Genomic DNA, 19,987 nt, shown 5'->3' on the forward strand with positions numbered 1-19,987 from the left:
CACAACATGAGTATTGTGGAAGGGTTATACATAATGATACACGCGTGGCCTAGGTTGAAGTGCTCGACTTCTTAGGGAGGGTGGGTGGGAAGGGAAGAAGGGAAAGAATTTGGAACTCAAAGTTTTAAAAACAGATGTTCAAAAACAAACAAAAAAAAAAAGTTTTTGCATGCAACTAAAAAATAAGATACACAGGCAATGGGGCGTAGAAATTTATCTCACCCTACAAGAAAGGAAGGGAAAAGGGGATGAGAGGGGAGGGGGGTGATAGAGGGGAGGGCTGACTGGGGAACAGGGCAACCAGAATATATGCCATCTTGGAGTGGGGGGGAGGGTAGAAATGGGGAGAAAATTTGTAATTCAAACTGTTGTGAAAATCAATGCTGAAAACCAAATATGTTAAATAAATAAATTTAAATTTAAAAAAAAAAAAGAAAAGAAATATCCTTCCCTTAAAATCTATGACAGAAAAATTTAAGAAAGAGATTACCGGAAATAAGTGGGCCCAGACTTGAAGGTACAACACACCAGGAGTCACCTAATAAGAAGCAAGAGATGAACTCAGGGCATCTTCTGTCCCAAAACATGAGCCACATCACTAGGACAGATGAGTAGACAAGGCCAAGGGAACGCTGCTGGTCTGCACAACCAGCCCAGGGCTGAAGCCTGGGCACAAGACTGGGGAGAAGGGGGTATGCTCAATGGCATCCACAATCGGTCGTTCATTCTCCTATAGCTACTGAACCAACTCAAGCACACAGGAGTATATAAACACCTGCTTCCTCCTCCTGCTCCTCTCATGGAGGCAGGCCCTAAGTGAGCTTCAAAAACAGTGTCATCTACCCACAATCCACTGAGATTTTCACCTTGTTTGGAAAGGGCTTCTCGGAGAGCGGGTGTGATCATCTCTCGATTTTCCTGGGCTTCATTCTTCCACGTACCCCGGGAGAAATCCAGCTTCATGTCCTGCTCCTCCCTTTCTTTCTAAATTAAAAAAAAAAAAGGAAGTTCAGTATTTTCCCAGTTGTGCCTTTCCTACTTCCTGGGCCTAAAATGGGCACCCTATCTTCCACTTGTCAATATTCAAAGCCCAGTTTAAATGTGACCTCCTCCGGGCAGCTTTTTTCTCCACACTTCACCCAATTTAAAAAGATCGCTCCTTCCTTTATCCTCACCTCAATTTTCATTCTCCTTATCCTAATCTCAAAACCAAATGAACACCAACTCTGTGGTTCTGTGGGGGTCTTCTCTCCCTCCAGATCCTAGATGTATTTATCTTTGTGGGACAACTTCAATCACAGAGTCAACAAGCATGTTCCAGACACTATGTTAAGAGCTGGGATTACAAAGAAAGGCAAAATCATGGCTGCCCTGAAGGGACTTAGAGCATAATGAGAGACAACATGCAAATAACTACACACAAACAAGTTACAGATGGTATCTATTCAGGATAGTCAAGAGAGGAAAGGCACGAAGATGTTAAGGAGGCCTGGGAAAAGCTAGAGAAGAAGGTGGGAATTTGGGTGGGACTCAAGGAAGCCAAGAGGGTGAGATGAGGGAGCAGAAGACGAGGGAGGGAGGATGCATATTCCAGGCCTGGGGGGACAGCCAGTGAAAATGCCCAAAAGTCAAGAGATGGCTTGGCCTGTTGGAGGCCAGGATCACTGGATCCAAGGATAAGGGGGGTGGGGGCAGTAAAAGGTGTAAGAAGACTGGAAGGGGGTAGATAGAGGGTCATAGGAGAGGGCACAGATTAGGAAGGGCTTTAAAAGCCAAACAGATCCTGAAGGTAACAGGGAGTCACTGGCCTCTACTGAATGGGGGTGAGGTAGAGGGGATGACAGGGTCAGAGCTGGGCTTTAGGAAACTCAGTCTGACAGCTGAGAGATGGGAGGCAGCTACTGCCACAGTCCAGGTGGGAGGTATGGGGGCCTGCACCCAGGAAGGAGCTGGCTCAGAGGAGAGAAGAGGCAGAAACAACAAGATTTAACAGCTAATTGGATCGAGGGGGGCGGGTGAGTGAGAAGAAGGGCACGACACCGAGGGTGTGAGCCTGGGGGACTAAGAGAATGGGGGTGCCCTGGACAGTAACAGAGAAGGTAAGAAGATGGGAAAAGATATGAGTTGACTTTAGAACATACCAAGTTCAAGAAGTCTCTGGAGGAAAAGAAGGGAAGGGCTGTGAGCTTCACAACTGCCCTGTGAGGTAGGTGCTGCTATTATCCCCAACTTACAGGTGAGGAAACTGATCCTGCCCTCTTCCATTCTGTACATCCACCCAGGTTGTCTCTCCTCCTCTCCTCACCCTCGGCCACTCTCTCACTCACCCGGCCTCTCCCCAAACTCCAGGCCTGGAACATATTCCTCCCACTTCTCTTCCTGCTGAAATCCTTCTCTCTCTCCAAGGTCCTAATCAGGGACCACCTCCCCGTAGCCTCCCCTTATCCCACCACCTGAATAAGAGATTTCTCCCTGGCTCACATGTTGCTGCAGCATTCTTTGCAGATTTCTCATAGGATCTGGAGCTAGAGAAAACCTTTGAAATCATCTAGCTTAACCCCCTCACTTTACAGATGAAGAAACTGAGGCCCAGAGCAGTGAGGCATCTCCCCTCAAGATGACAAAGGTAGCAGACAGTAGGGCTGGAGCTGAAAGGCAGGTCCTGAGAACCCACAGGCAGGGTTCTTGCCACTTCATCCAGAGAATCACAGAATGGGGGAGTTGGAGGCACCTAAGGAGGCCACCTGGTCCAGCCCGTGCTGGAAGGAAGGCCCGTGCTTTTGTCCCTGTCACACTATACCTTATGTTAACCGTTCTGTCCTTGTTTGTAACCTGTGAGCTCCCCTGGGGCAAGCACTGCACACTTGTACCTCCAGGAGCTGGCCAAGCACCCTGCCACATCAGAGGTATTTAATAAACATTTGCTGAATAACTTTATCATTAAGAATAATTAACAACTGTCATAAGCAAAAAGTTAATAAAAAGCTGGCATTTATATGGCACTTTAAAGTTTACAAAGTGCTTTACAAATACCTCATTTTATCTTGGGGGGGGGGTGCTGATGCAGACACCATTACTGTCTCCTTTTTACAGATGAGGAAACTGAGGCAGAGGTTAATCAATGACGTGTCTGAAGCCGGATTTGAGTTCAGGTCTTCCTGGCTCTGGGACATCAGCTGCCTAAATGAAAAGATCTCACCTTCTGAAGAGTGCCATTTCTACAAGCAACTTAAGCACTCAATTAAGTCATTATCCTGGCTCTTTAAAATGCCACTGGAGAATCTTGCACCCAGAGGCTTGAAGGTCTTTCCTCAAATGTTGACAAGCACTCTCTGCAAGGACTGACCATTTGCCTTCTTACCCATAATAGGTCTTGCAGGATAGCCAGGATAGCCACGGTGCCTTAGTGACACCTTCACCCCTGTTATTTCTTATCTGACCCTCCTACCATCCCAGAAAATGAGGAATGAGAGGTTCGGCTCCCGCCAAAGGTCAGAAAAGCTGAGGGTCTAGTGCCAAGGTCATAGGGCCAGGAAGTCAGTCATCCAGCCTCAAGATGGGCAGAGTCGAGGCTGAAGGAGGCTGAAGCCCTCCTGCCCTCCTGTCCAGCGGTGAGCCAGATCAACCACTCTGGGAAGCAAGCTGGAAAAATGCTAAGAAAGTGACTCGAGGGTCCGTGCCCAAAGCATCTACCCCAAGTGGTACAGGGCAAAGAGAACTGACTCTGGCATCAGGGGACCTGGGTGCCAGGCCTGCCTCTGCCAGAATCACTTAACCTCTGGGCCTTCAGTTTCCTGACATGTAAAATGAAGGTGTTGGTCTAGATCTGGGGTGAGGAACCTGCGGCCTTAAGGCCCTGGTCTAGATGGATGAATGAATGAATGAATGAATGAGCACTTATTATGCATGTTATATGCCGTTCACTGCACACTAAGTGCTGAGAAAACAAAACCAAGCAAAATAGTCCCTACCCTCAAGGAGCTAATCTTCAATTATGGGAAAAGAATACCAAAGGCAAATCTAGAAGGGAGGTACTGGGGGCAGGGAATTTGGAGGTCACAACCACACCACCACACCACTCGTGGGTTGAGGAAGACAGGAAAGCACATAATGGGCCTGCACTGTGATAGGAAGAAGTCTCACAGACACTAAACCATCTGCAACCACAAGGCACATGCCCTTGGACTGAGAAACGGGCAGACAAAAGGCAGCTCAGGAATATCACAAAATACTACTCTGTGTAAGAGGTGACACCTACGAAGCCTTCAGAGAAGCCCAGAAGACTGCCGTGAGCTAATGCGCAATGAAGTAAGCAGAACCAGGACAATATAACCAGGGACTTACAGTTACAATGTAACAGAACAAAGGAATCCAAGGCAGAGAGAGGCAGAGGCAAAGGACTGCCTTGGGGAATTCTACATCAAATGTCAGACTTGCCAATGTGTGGTTAGCTTTCTTGGCTTTTTTTTTCCCCCATCAGACTTCATCTTTCCTATAAAGGTTGACATTCTGGGAAAAGACAGGAAGAGAGATATACCAGTAAAAGTGCTTGGTGCAAAAATGGAAAATGCTGTTGGAAAAAAATTGTTTTAATAAAAATATATAAATAAGGAAATGAAAGTTGTCAAGCTCTGGTTCAAAGGCAAGACCATGTCTGGAGAGGAACACCCTGCACTCCATTCTTCTGTAACAGCTACATCAGTTCACACTGACCAAGAGAAGAAAGAATGAAATTCAGAGTTAATTTCCTGCCCATCTTCTAGTCATTTTTTTTTTTGAGTGACTCCCTCAGGAAAGCAGAGGAAGAGAAAATGCACAGGAGAGTGGAGAAACAGGGTTGTCAAATGAGTAGAGTGGCCTCACGCTATTAAGTCCTATTTGCAATAAAAGCTGATATTTCAAATTACTAAATATAGACAAAATGCAAAGTTAATGAAGAATTTTGCTGCTGTTAACATGGTTTTTAACCACGCATTTCCAGATGGATTTGAAGAAACTTAGAAACAAAACATCAATCATTTGCTCTCGTCTCCTCCACGGTGTTCAAGTGTTTGGAGGAAACCAAGCAGCTCCACTGATCTGCTATTCTAATTTTTTTTTTAATGCTTTGGGATTTTTTTTTTATTTACAGATTTGAAGGCAAAAGGCAGAGGCAGGAAGGGGAAGCCATACCGTGGGCCAACATTCACCTTGAGGTGACTTAGTCAGAGCCTTTGAAGTACATCCTCCCTCTGTGTGGTAATGTTTTTCCACTACAAATCACTCACAAATTGACTAGAGGCATCACTACATGCCTTTGAAAACCTTGGCCACCACCAAAAACAAAGGCCTCTGGTTCACGTGCTTCTTCCAAAAGCAACATCAATCTCAGAGTCAAAGCCAGGCTGTGCCCTTGGTCCCCGACCTCTGACCACTCTATCGAGCTCTAAAAATGCCACAGGAAGTTTCCTTTTCTTTTTTTAATATTTCTGAATTCCTCATGGCAAAGTGAACAAACTTCTCAAGAGGGCTAGGAACATTTTCTGGGCCAACCTATTGGATACTTTACAGATTTCCTGTATAAAATACAAACATTGCTTCTCTCGATTTAAAAAAAAAAAAAGAGAGCACAGTGGGTAGAGCACCAGCCTTAGAGTCAGGAGGACCCCGAGTTCAAATCCGGCCTCAGACACTGGACACACTTACTAGCTATGTGACCTTGGGCAAGTCACTTAACCCCAAATGCCCTGCCAGTCCCCCTGCAAAAAAAAAAAAAAAAAAGACAGGGATGGGGTAAGTAGAGATGAGGCTGTGAAGGATCAATGTTTCATTCTGGAGCAGTCAATCCTACTCTGAGCACAAGAAGGAAACTTCTTGTACAAAGAACCATGGCCCATGTATGAGGTGCCTCCCCTCCCCCCAAAGCAAATGGGAGCCAATGACTATCAAACATTTTAATGGCAGAAATGTCAATAACCTTCACAAGGCCTGACCAGCATTTGACAAGTAGCCTTCCTTTTCTTTTTTTTAAACTGTAATAGATTTTTATTGAAACCTTTTTGAGTAGATTTCTCCCTATACTGCTCCCCTTCCTCCCTTGCACAGAATCATTTCTTATAACAAAGAATTTTTTTAAGTAAAACAGAAAAAATAGAGGAAGAGAGGGGGAAAATCAGCAAAACTAAGCAATCCATCAAAAAGCCAAAATCGGGTGTTGTTTGCACCATTCCACCCCCAGCACTTGCCAAGGAGGGGAGGCAGAGGAGTACTTTCTTGTACCTCTTCTCTAGGGCCATGCCTTTCTAATTCTTGAGCTACATGGCCTCGGCAGAAATTCCAGGTCCCAGAATAGGTCCTGCTTCATCCACAGCTAAGGACACATCATATGCCCTAGCTCCAGAAGAAAGTTATCATTAGAACAATAAGAGAGAAACCCTTGTAGTTTTAGTGGGAAGAGCTCACTTCTCTAGGGAGCATCTTAGGTCCAGCCATTCATCATTAACGGCATTTGGAGGGAGCGGAGGGGGAGGTTAGCTAGAGAGAAAGTAGGGACATCAAGGAACATCTGCTTGTACAGGTTTTTTTTTTTTAACTCTCAAAGAGAAGGTCAGCCGTGGCAAAAATGGGAAATGCAATATGGCAAATCCCAGCTTCTTACTTAAGGTCAGAAAGATTGACGTGCCTGGAGAAATAGCTAAATGCTCTAAGTCACTTAGAAAGGAGTTAAACCCACCACCCCCCACCCCCTACCCCCTTCTCTATACACATATACCTACACATCTCTGAACTGTGAGTTAGAAGACTGTGTGCTGCCTCTCGGGCTTGATCCGCATGTGTGAGGAGGGCAAGAGCAAGGTCTAAGCCTGACTGGAGGCTGCAGCTTCAAAACTCCCTCTAGGGCCCAAGTGATCTGGACTCTTAGATCCAAAAAGAGCCTCTGTTTTCCTATGTCCATGACGATTCTGAGCTGCCACACACTTAAAGAAACTGTTCAAATGGCCAGAACACACTCAATCCCTACACTAGGAGGGTTCCATGTAAGAGCCTTCCTCTCCAACTCAGCAAGCCTCCTCCTCCTCTTATCACCAATAATGCTTTTTAAGTCTGCTTCTTGCTACCTCACAATACGAAGCGTCTTTCTTTGGCTCTTCAGGGCAGTCATTTTGGTTTCTATGAGATTCTGGTGTTTCCATGACTTCAGTCCATAAGGTACCACTGGACAAATACTGGGGTCAAAAACACCCTCCCTGTAAGGCAGAAATCAGCTTGGGATCCTTTCCAAAATATAGGTATTTGTGGGCTAACTCAATGAGACAACCTAAGCCAAGTCTGAACACAAGGTGTTCTTCCTATCCCACAGCTGGAGTTGGAAAGGCCGCCGTGGTCACCTCGTCCAGTCTTCCCATTCTGCAGAGAAGGAAGCTGTAGGCCAGAATGGTTATCCAGGTTGGCACAGGGAGTAAGGAAGAGGAAGACCCAGGGAATCAAATCCAAGACTTACTTCTCACACCAAGTCCATTCACTTTCCCACTGTATCCATTTGATCCTGTTTGAATTTCCCACCATTCCATAAGTATCCATTAAACACCTACAACCTGCCAGGCACTGTGCTAGACACTGCTGATACACCCCTGCCCTGAAGAAGCTTACACTCTACAGGGGTTTCCTGGAAGGGACCTCACTTAAAAGATGGTACTTGAGCTGAGCCTTGAAGGGGGCTAGAGATTCCAAGGAGCAGAAGAGGGATGGCACTCCAGGTATGGGGCTCAGCCTCAGCAAGGGCAAGGAGACAGGAGAGGCGGTAAAGTGTACAGGGAATGGCCAGGAAGGCAGCTGGTCAGGAGGGCAGAAGAGCTGAGGGGAAGTGATGTGAAATCTTTCTGCAGATACAGCATGAAAACATCCTAAGAAAGGGGTAAATGGAAGGAAATGCCTCACACAACTGTGGCTGGGGAAGGATTCTTAACCAAACATGCCATGGGGTGATCATCAAAGATAAAATAGACAATTCAGATGAAATAAAGTTTAAAATCTTTTCAAAGAACAAAAGCAATGCAGTTAGAACAAGACAAGAAGCATCAGTTATGGGGGCGGGGGGGGGGGGGGTGGCTAGACCACAAGCCCTGCAGCAAATCTCTAAGAGAGGTCTGCAAGAACCGCTCCCTAAGTAAGACATCGTGTTCAAAGTATACGAACCAGTCATCTTCAAAAGAAGAAATGCAAATTATCAACAACTACATGAAAAAAGGCTCCAGAACACTAAGAAAAGCATCAATGAACAGACACGGAGAACTCCCATCATACCCATTACAGTGGCAACGATCCACAAGGGAGGAAAATGAAAATGCCAGAGGGTCCGGAGGGGAAGCAGGGACATGAACTCACTATTTGTTGGAGCTGTATAATCATCCAACCATTCTGGAAAACAATTGTGAATTATACTAGGAAAGCTGCTAAAATTGTACATATCCTTTGACTGAGTAACACCACAACTAGATACAGGGAGAAGGAAGAAGAAAAGCTCTCATATTAACAAAAATATCTGGAGCAGCACTTTTTGTGGAAGGAAAGAGCCACAACCAAAGTGAGTGTCCACTGACGGGGGAACCACACACGGTGCATGAGTGTAATGGAATATTATTGTGCCCCAAGAACAACTATAAGAATTCAGAGAAACTCGGAAAGACTTGTGTGAATGGAGAAGAACTGACATGATAGTCACAACAATACGAAGAAAACCCTGCACCCTGATCAGTGCAGACCCATCCTGACTTCAGAAGATGGAGTGAGAAGAAGCCTGCTTCTGCTGTCTTGGTACGAAGGCTGGTGCAGGAGGATTTGGGTTGTTCACGCACCCTTCTGTGTTACATGGGAAGGTTACCATGGCAAAGGGGAAGGGAAGCCAAGAGAAAGGGCATCAGTAAAATGAAAAGAAAACCCACCAAAGACATAAGGGATTGTGGTCATAAGACTGACAAAGTGGAAGCTGTTTTCCAGCAACTCTCAACAACCCCAGGAAAAAAAAAAACAATTACGCAGCATATATAAACTCGCCGCAGCTGAAGCCACAAGATAAGAAAACAGAAAAGCCTCATGAATTAACAGGACACCGCTAGAGTGATATTTTGTACGTATTCATCTGTGTATGTGTTGTTTCTCTCCAGTACAGCGTAAGCACTCCCTCTCCCCACCCAGCCCCCAATCCCGTCAAGGTACCAGGCACAGTGGTTCTGCACTGAGGGTCCAGCTATGCGGAGCCCAGACCGCTTCTCCACAATTCCTCAGGCTGGATCTCCCCAAGCACCAACCCACAAAAAGGAGCAGCCAATGACTCTGCCCAGACCTAGGATGGAAAGTGGGGAGGGAAGAGGGAAACAGATACAAGAATGGTCTCAGTGTCCGGGTAAAAGAACACAGATGCCAGAAGAAGGGGGAAACCCAACTGGGCCAGGCCCCTCCTCCTCAAGTTTCCTCACCGCAACGTCCAGGCAATTGACCCCAAGAACCTTCGACTCAGGAGGCTGAGGACACCCAGCATCCCAGCTGCTGGGGTCAAAGAGGGAGGAGAAAAACCAAAGGCAAGTGACCGAGAATACAGGAATACAAGAAAAAGGTGGAAAAATCAAAAGTCAACAATGAGAAAAAGCCTGAATTAAAAAAAAAACACAGAAAGATGGATAAAATGAAGCCAGATTGGGAAGGATTTTAAATGCCAAATAATGGAGTTAGAATTTTGTCAAACTGAGGGACCACTAAAGCTTCTTAAGCCAAAGTGACTGAGCCAGGCCTGGGTGATAGGAATAACCCTTTAGCAGCTCTGTGGAGGCTGGTTTAGAGAAGGCAGATGCTAAAGGCCATGAGAACGAGAGAACAGAAAGCTCATAGGACCTGAGGGAGGCAAAGAGCGTGTCAGCGGAGACAAGGGATACGTGCAAGAAACCTGAGGAAGGGAGAATGAATAAGACTGGGCGACAGATCGGATGGGGGTGGGGCCAGTGGGTGGAAGGCGGCCGTGAAGGAAATGAATTGCTGGTCTAATCTCTGCTGAGTGGTCACAAATTTCACGTTCTGGAGGCCCTATCCTCTTGTGAAGCCTGATGTAATCAGCCCAACATATCCACAAACAAGACCATCTAGGGAAGGGCACTATCTATGGGGGATCCCTCTAAAGACACATCTAACAAATACCAAGCTGGAGAATAAACCCTGACTTTGGTATAGGACAACCTCAATGACTCTCACAACCTCTGTGGGGAGCAAAGTGCTGCTGTTTTTAATGTTTTTTAATGTACCCTGAGGATAAATAAAGTCATGATCCAGACCGCATATCTCAAGGACGTCTTTTAAGGCCGCACAGGAGACACTCTGAGAATCCTGAAGACATTGTCAACGATCTCTACTACCTAGCTCACCCTTGCACAATCTCCAAAGGAATCAGACACTCACTTTTCCATAGTTTGGAATAAGAGGAGAGCCTTAGATTCAGGACACACAACACATCTTGGGAAGAAAACAGACAAGAACTAAACAAGTCAGCCAATTTTAGCACATTTTAAGGGAAATATTTCTCATTTCTATAAGAAAAGATAAAAATTCTCAGATCCCCGGCCCCCTCCCAGGACAGAAGGTCCAGATCTGTGATCTCCCTGGCACAGGGCACTCGCAATGAGGATACTCCCTCCACCAAAGTGCTGATCTGGCCACCACCGTCATATGGTATGAGGAAAGTCTGTGCCTCACAAAACACATGAGCTCAGCATCCCTCACATGACAAAGTGGGTGGCGGTAGTGGAAAAGACACTGAAGTTGGAGTCAGAAAACCTGGTTTCACCAATACCCTGTGACCAGTGTGACCTTGGGCAAGTCATGTCTTGGCATCTGTTTCCTCATCTTTAAAACAGGTGCGCTGCAATTTCAACTGACAAGCTATAATGTACTCCATAAACATGAGCTCTATCATAATACTAAAAGGTTAGCCATAGGACAAAGCTCGCCCTGTCAAACACTTTAACTCAGTACATAATAGCTATTGATCCCCCAATGATTTAACCATAACCAGCACTTTAATGGAAGGGGCCACAAGGTCCCAAGTTCACCCCTGGACCATCACAACAATTCTTTAAAATATGTGCCCAGGGGTTTCCAGTCACATCCAACTCTTTGTGACTCCATTTGGGTTTTCTTGGCAGAGATTCTGGAGGGGTTTGCCATTGCCTTCTCCAGCTCATTTTAGAAATGAGGAAACTGAGGCAAACAGGGTGAAGTGACTTGCCCAGAGTCACAGAGCTACTAAGTGTCTGAGGCCAGATTTGAACTCAGATGAGTTTTCCTGCTTCCAGTGCTCTATGCATTATGGCGCCACCCAACTGCCACCATTAAAAATATATAGCCCATCATATTTGCCACATCTTCCACTCTAATTAAGCTCAGAAACCTAAAGTCCAATCCCATAAGAACAGCATCAGAAAAAGGACCACATACTTTCCCCTGAGCATGAATCACATATTACCCAGACTAAAAGTCAACTTGCAGAAGAAGTTGTGTGAACCATTGAACCAAACACTTCATCACTAGGAGAAGATGCCCTTAATTTTCACATGATAATGAAAGAGCAGATGTCAACTGAGAGCATTTGGCCTTGGTGGTGATCACATTTGGGAAGTTGGCTCAAAGTCCATCTAACCTTTGCAGAGCCGGCCAGTCTTAAGGACACTGTTTTTAATTAGAAAACTCATAGACACCTGGAGTCTGGCAGAAGGATGCCCTGGGATCAAGGGAACAGGCCTCTTCTTGGGCTGTCTCTCCCTCGGTCATCACTCCTTGGCACTGCAGTTGGAGGACAAGCCAAGATGTGTCCCTGGGGAAGGCCCCTAGCCAACCTCATCAGTATTAATCATGAAGCCTGAGGAAGCACCAATCTAGCCCTGAGCACCAATAAAAGCTCCTGGTTTCTGTCTTCACTTCTGGGAAAAACCAAGTCTTACATAAAATAACTGCATTTTAAGAGAGAGGTGGGCCCTAGAGAGAATCCAGAAAAGAATCATAGAACAATTAAGTGACCATAAAATAAGATCTTTAAGGAAAGGGGAGCAGCCGTAACACTGAGGAAGGGTACATGCATCCACATCCCTTCCCCGCCAAGGAAGGGAAGCTTCCAAAGGCCTAAGCAAGGAGAGCACTAGGGCTCGCTCTCATCAGGGAGACAGAAAAGTCCTTCATCATCACCCTGCCAAAAACCAAAGGAACCAAGGTTAGTATGTGACAAAATGGACCATAAGAACAAACTTTCTGACTTTGAGGACTCACAAGCATTAAAAAGAAGGCGGTGAAATGCATTTCGCTGGAAATCCCTAGGAAAATGTAGCCAAGCAAACAGTCCTTCATCCAGTCATTGGACAGACACTCGATGAAGTGTCTGCCCTGGACAGAACTCTGGGGGCAACACAAAGGCTGGATAAGCTTGGCAATAAACACCCCATGGAATCTGGGGGCGCATAAGCAAACAGGCAATTCACAAATGCATATGAGGCAGTCAGGTCATTTCTGGGCAGGACAGTGAGAGGCAGCATCTGAGAAAGCCTTTCAAGAATCCGCAGCAGCAACACAGGAAGAAAGGTGGGAAGAGGGGGCTCCTGGGAATAAAGGCACAGGGTCCGTACGGGAAACAACGGGACCCTCGTTCTACCAGGAGACCAAAGATAGGGAGAGAAGGAAATCCTGAGACCTGGTGAGTACAGGCACTGGGTCACGGAGAATCTGGAGGGCAAAGCTGAAGGGCAGGGACTTTGTCAGGAGGCCTTAAGGAGCCAATAAATGGTTTTAAGAAAAGGAGTGACAGAACGAAATCTATAAATAAGAAAGCTCAATCAGTGGGATGAGGAATGGATTAGTCAGTCAGTCAATGAGCATTTATTAAGCATTTACTGTGTTGTCAGGCTCTGTATCTCATGCAATCCTCACAACCTTGGAAGGTCAGTGCTACTATCATCCCCACTTTATGGATGGGAAAGTGAGGCACAGAGAGGTGAGGTGATTTGCCCAGGATGACCCAGCCAAGTACATGCCCGGAAAAGGATTCAAACTCAGGTCTTCTTGACTCTGCCCACTGTGCGATTCTACCTCACTACTAAGCTTAGAGAGGCGACAGACGAAATTGGGAGAGAGAAGGAGACTGCCAAGGAAAAGAGTGTAAACCCAGAAGAGGCTAAAGAGAGGCCTTTGGGAAGCACTGACATTAAGAGGTTGGGAAGAGGATGAGAAGCCAGGAGAGAAACGAGGGGACAATCACAAGAGGAGTGGGATGTGCCAGAAACCAAGGAGGACGGAGGAGGCAGAAAAAGGGGTTACTCAAAAGCATCAAGCATTGTAGGAAAATCAAGGAGGTTAAAGAACGAACTGTGTTTGTTGGTGAGGAGACCTTTGGCATGATTCCCTGTATGAAACCCAAATGGACGAGTCATTCCCTGGGGCTGATAAGCTGGCCCACGTGCCCTATTCTCTTTGTTGACTGTGAGGATTACACCAAGCCCAAGATCCCTGGGAGGCCACCTCGGTGAGACACCTGACTGATCAAAACAGATGGGCCCGACAATCCACATAGGAAAACTCAAGAGGATGAAAAATGCATATTGCTCCAATGACAACATGCAGTTGGATAAACAGCTCCTGAGTTATTCCATCGACACAGGAACATGTCACAGACGGACATTGCAGGAAGATGACGAGCTATGCTTCCAACTGAAAAGGAGAGAAGTATGAAAATCGACAGCACTTTCAAGGGTCCCAAACTGCTCCCTGTCATAAAAACCAACTGTTTTAACACCAACACTCTACCCCCCAAAGCAACAACTCATAACACGTTGCAATCTTCAAAGACTCAAAACTGTGGGTGGTCCGGGAGGTGATGGAAAGATGTTGGGTATAGGCAGACCGAAACACGTGATCATGAAGACTTAAACGTCATAAGAGGTATCGCCCATCGTGGGCTCAATTCAATTCAATTAACATTTATTAAGGGCCTACAGTGTGCCAATCACTGTGCTAAGTACTGAGCGCGCAAAAAGAGGCAAAAGACAGTCAGAGGGCAGACCCTCAAACGTACAATCTGACAGGGGGAAGGACACGCAAATACACAGAGAGCAAGCTATATACAGGATAAACAGAAAACAAATGTGGAAAAGCACTGGAATTCAGGTGGGACTTAAAGGACGGCAGGGAGGTCAATGGTTGGAGCAGAAGAAGGAGAGTGTTCCAGGTATATGGGGGTGGGGGTGAGGTGAATATGAGAAAAGGCCTAGAACCAGAACAGGACAGAAACTGGTCCCGGAGCAAGGGAGGTCACTGAGGGACAGTCCACCTGCTATGCTGGTTAACAATAAATAGTAAATAATAATCAGTTCACTGGACACATCCTCAGTGGAAGACATCTATGCCCTGGGGATCTCACTAAGATGGAAGCTGGGACTGATTCACTCTGGTGGAAATCACCAGTCTAGATCCCCACCAAGGTTCCCTGGGAACTCTCCACAGGATAAGGTACATGCATGTCCTCGGGGCAAGAATCTCCACCTCTGGTTTCTAACTTGAGGTCACACCCAAAATGGTAAGAGGACAATTCCTTTTTAGTCTTAAATAAAATATGAGGCTTATTCTCTGCTTTGCATCCAGGCACCTCCTAGAGCCATTTAAAATAAAGACAGTTTTCTTGACTCGTACCTGTCAATCATTTGAATCTGAGCACCCAGGCCTACTGTTGCACACATGGGAATCTGCCACTTACTCAGCCAGGAGAGAAAGTAACTAAAAGCTTGTCTACGCGGAACCAGAGAGCTGGAAAATACAGTCCTCTTCACTGGCTACTTGAGAAGCCATCAGCCACGGGGAACTAGCCACAGCCTGGCTAAGCCTTGCTGTGACATCCGTCCTTCTCTGTCACCTTTCGTGGCCTGGAAATGTTCACAGAACCTTCGGAGGTAATCAACCCAAGAAAACCTCTACAAGGAAGTGACCTCTACAAAAGGGTTTCTTAACCTGGTGTCTGTGGACTGACTGACTTACTTTCAATTTGAAAACTGTATTTCAAGCCAACTGGTTTCCTTAATGATCCTATGTGTTTTATTTTATCCATTTACAAATGTTATTCTAAGAAGAGGTTCACAAGCTTCACCATTCTCCCACGACAAAAAAAAAAAAAAAAGTCAAGAAGTCCTAGGCTACAGCATCCTGGAGATGGAGGCATCCAGGCCCTTCTAGGGGCAGAGAAGTCACTGACTTTCAAGGCAGGCTGTCCTACTGCTGGACAGCTCCAAGCATGCTCTGCCTCCCCATTAACATCTGCCCAGCGGACCAGCTCGGATGACACCACTCAGCACGCAGTACATACCTCTGGTAAGTGTCTGTTGAATCTGAATTTCGGTCTGCCCGCCAAAAGCACACAGAAAAATAACTCTATCTTCCTCTGACAGAGAGCAGTCCTACTCTGTGAAAATGTCAATTAGACCTTCCTAAGGTGCTTCTTTCCCAGGTCCTTTGCCCAATTTTGAAATAGTCTGGAGCCCTTTCAACCGCTGAGATTATCTCCCTCTGCATACGTTCTCTCAATCTCAGGGAATTTGTTTTGCTTGATTGTGCAGATTTGTTACAAGAGTTTTATTTTCCTTTCTTCCAGAGTGGGAGGGAGAAAAAAATACATGCTTGCTAATTGAAGAAATTAAATTTAATTTTCTGGAAAAAAAATTTAGTAAGCTAGCCAGAACTGTAGACAATACTCCAGGTGTGGTGTGACCAGTGCAGAATCCAATGAGACAATTATCCCTTCTGTTCTAGGCTCTAAATCTTCTTGATACTGCAAATATCATAGAGAAGACAGGTGCTCTCTCTTGCCCTTGAATTCCCTTTCCTCATCTTTCCATACAGCAGCCAGTGGGCTGGGCTGAGAGGTGGACGACTGTCACTCCAGGCCTAGTTCTGCCATTAGTTGGTGAGGTTACCTTGGACAAGTCACTCTTTGATCCTAAGTTTGTTCCCATATAAAGTGAAGAGTTTGGGCCAAAGCTCTAAGGTCATATGAAACCTCCAAAGATTTCTAACTAAATATTCCACTGCACTGTGTCTCACTGGATATAAGAAAGCCTCCCTGGGGATACAGGACCAGGCTGGAGGCAGGAACTAGGAAAACCACTAACTGGGACATTAGGACAAGTCTCTGGCCTCTCTTAGCAGTTAGGTGGTACAATGGCTAGAGCAAAGGGCTTGGAACCAAGAAGACTTGTCTTCTTGAGTTGAAATCTGGCCTCAGACACTTACTAGGTGGGTGACCCTGGGCAAGTCACTTCATCTTGTTTGCCTCAGTTTCTTCATCTGTGAAATGAGCTGGAGAAGAAAATGGCAAAGCACTCTAGTATCTCTGCCAAGAAAACCCCACACTTAGGGGCCCGAAGAGCTAGACATGACTGAACAACAACAAAACCTGGCCTCTCTCCCTACATCATCCGTGGACTTAAAGTGACTTTCTACAACACAGTGCAAACTGTTTGGCAGCTGTGAGGAGACATCAATCAGGTAAGACATTAAGTCATTCTCCAACAAGGGGTAGAGAAAGGGATAAGGTTCTGATTCTAGGAAAGATAAGTTTTTAAAAAAACAAACAGGAATGGAGCTACAAAATCATCCATTTGCTTTCCAGATTAGGCATCACGGTAAATCTGGAGCACACGCAGCACATCACCACGCAGGAAGATTTCTGATCACAACCTCAGAAAAAACTGGTGTCACAATTTTGGTGGAGCAAGGGGCAGGGGGGGGAGGGGGGGCATCCAGCCATTCTAGAAAGCAATTTGGAGCAATGCCCCAAAAGGCCCTAGACTGGCCACAGCCTGTGACCAGGTGACTAAGCCTGCACCCCAAAGAGACCAAAGAAAGCAGGAAAGGCCAAATGTACAAAAGTGTAGCAGGCAAATAAATGGAAACTGAGAGGGCCTTCATCAACTGGGGAATGGCTATGCAAACTATGGTATGTGAATGTACTGGAGCACTCCTGTGCCACAGGAAATGAGGCAAGAGATGGTTTCAGACAATCCTGAGAAGAATTGTATGAACTGACACAGGACAAAGGGAGCAGGACCAGGAGGATAATTTAAACAATAACAAAAATATTTTAAAGACAAACAACTATGAAAGACTTAAAGAATTCTGTGCAATGCCCAGCCACAATTCCACAAAGAAGCCCACTACCCGACTCCTAACAGAGAAATAATGGACTCAGAGTACAGAATGAGACATACATCGTGGGGCACAGCCAATGCAGGAAGAGGTTTTGCCTGACTGGGCACATACTGGCAGTATGATGTGGCCTCTCATGTTATTCTCTAAGTAACAGAACGGGGGCCCATCTCTATGGGTACTGGGAGTTTTCTTGGCTAGAGCTCATTGGTCCCAACACATATGCCAATGGAGTCACGGGAAAAATCATCCCAGCCCCCATGGTCTGTGCTCCTTCACCCTGGAGGCCTGAACATTGTTTTCCCAAATCCACTTGATAAAATCCCCCTAATCCATAGGAACTGCCATTGAAAATTCCTCTTTCTGTACTGGGAAACAAATTTTACAGCCTCACTTCTCAAATATATAGAGAACTGAGTCAAATTTATAAGAATACAAGTCATTCCCAATTGATAAATGGTCAAGCGATAAGAACAGGCAGTTTTCAGATGAAGAAATTAAAGTTATCTATAGTCCTATGAAAAATCGCTCTAAACCACTATTGATTAGAGAAATGCAAATTAAACCAAGTCTGAGGTACCACCTTACACCTATAAGATTGGCTAATATGACAAAAAAGGAAAATGACAAACGCTGGAGAAGATGTAGTAAAATTGGAATGCTAATGCATTGTTGGTAGAGTTGTGAACTGATCCAACCAATCTGGAGAGCAATTTGAAACTATGCCCAAAGGGCTATAAAACTGTGCATATCCTTTGATCCAGCAATACCACAACTAAGTCTGTATCCCAAAGAGAGCATAAAAAAGGGAAAAGGACCCATATGTACAAAAATGTTCATAGCAGCTCTTTTTGTGGTGGCCAAGAATTGGAAATTGAGGGGATGCCCATCAACTGGGGAATGGCTGAACAAGTTGTGGTATGTGAATGTAATGGAAAACTATTGTGCCATAAGAAATGATGAGCAGGTGGACTTCAGAAAAACCTGGAAAGATTTATATGAACAGATGCTGAGTGAGGGGAGCAGAACCAGGAGAACACTGTATGCAGTAACAGCCACACTGTGCGATGATCAGTTATGACAGATTTAGCTCTTCTCAGAGATAATTTAAGACAATTCCAAAAGACTCACAATGGAAAATGCTTTCCACACCCAAAGAAAGAACCATGGAGTCTGACTGCGCCCCGAAGCAGACTATTTTCACTTTTTTTGGTTTTTCTTTCTCATGGTTTTTCCCTTTTGTTCTGGTTCTTCTTTCATAACTTGACTGATGTGGAAATGTTTAACATGATTGTACATGTATAACCTGGATCAGATTGCCTGCCATCTTGGGGAGGGAGGAGGGGAGGGAGAAAAAAATCTAGAACTCCAAATCTTATAAAAGTGAATGTTGAAAACTATCTTACATATAATTGGAAAAAAATAGAATACTATTAAGTGGGGAGGAAAAATTCCTCTTTCTGTTTCTCCTGGAGGAAGCGCTGAGGTCACTAGAGGGGCCTGACTATGTTACATGGGAAAAAAAAAATTATTTCTGTATATTCTCTCCTAACGCTCTCTCCCTTGGTAATCTCATCAGTTCCCGTGACATCACTGTCACCTCTACATAGAGAACTCCCAAATCTACATAAACAGCAGGCCTGGAGTCAGGAAGACCTAAGTTCGAATCCCCCGTCAGACACTTAATAGCCACGTAACTCTGGGACAGTTGCCTCAGTTTCCTTATCTATAATTTTTAATATTTTGAAGTAAAAATAAATTATTATCTGCCTAGTCCCATGGATCCAAATCCAAATCACCCCAGGGGTACCCTTATTGTGCAATGATATCCTGGCCTCTCCCTTCCCCCAGCTGAATGCCCCAAGTCAACAGGCTAATGAGCAAAGGAAGGAAGAATGAGAAGGAATTTGCTGATGCTTATGTTCACACCTTCTATTTTATAATTATTAAATTCAAACCAAACTTATCAGAGGCACTGAGGGTCCACCTTTATTACCTTAGCTGCCTTTAAGGAAACAGAAGTTTTCCCATTTTTCAGGCACAAAGGACTTTCCTAAGTGTGTCTGAACTTCATCAATCTTCGAACGCCCTTTGAAGACCCAAGCTCAACCCACTTCCTTCTGTGCCCTTCTAATATGGCTGCAGGCTTTGTTTATGCTGACAAACAATTAGCGGGACTGCGGCTACCCAAGGGCTCACTCATTAATCTGGCCATCATTTCTCTGATATCAGATTCCTCACTGGTATTATATAAATGGCAGGATCTGCAAAATGCACAGGGCTGATTCTCAAGGTTCACATTAACACTTAATTGTGCTCGAACTCTATGCCTTCCTGGCAATCAAATTCAATGCATCTGACACGATACCAATCAAAATACCAATAAGCTATTTCACAGAATTAGATAAAAGTCATAATAAAATTCAAATTGAAAATGAGAGTTCTGACGAAGACTGGGTTAAGGGGAACTTGCCATCCCACATATCCAAATGTGTTCTATGAAGCAATACTGATTTTTTTTAACTGTCTGGTACGAAGGGGGGAAAATTGAGAAACGGATCGATGGAACAAACTAGAGAGCCCAGAAACAGAATCCAGCGAATGTAAAAGGTTGATAAACTCATGTCTCAAAAACACCGGGGAGTAGAATCATTATTAAGTAACATCCGCTGGGAAAACAACGGCATAACGAAAAATGATTTTCAGTCTGTTCCCCAGACAATATACTATACTACGATAAACTCCAATCAGATTGATGTTCTCGAAGCTAAAAACAAAACCATTTTTT

General features: G+C 45.2%; 1 protein-coding gene across 1 annotated transcript in view; it reads right to left on the reverse strand.

The window, feature by feature from the left end:
* The window catches only part of LOC118858765 (S-adenosyl-L-methionine-dependent tRNA 4-demethylwyosine synthase TYW1-like), a 259,567-nt gene that overhangs the window by 206,267 nt on the left and 33,313 nt on the right, over positions 1-19,987 (reverse strand). Inside the window, exon 8 of the mRNA XM_036769387.1 lies at positions 867-984. Coding sequence (XP_036625282.1) covers positions 867-984 — 118 coding nt within the window. The remainder of the gene's footprint in view (positions 1-866; positions 985-19,987) is intronic.

Source organism: Trichosurus vulpecula, chromosome 7, assembly GCF_011100635.1.
Source record: "Trichosurus vulpecula isolate mTriVul1 chromosome 7, mTriVul1.pri, whole genome shotgun sequence".
NCBI lineage: Eukaryota > Metazoa > Chordata > Mammalia > Diprotodontia > Phalangeridae > Trichosurus > Trichosurus vulpecula.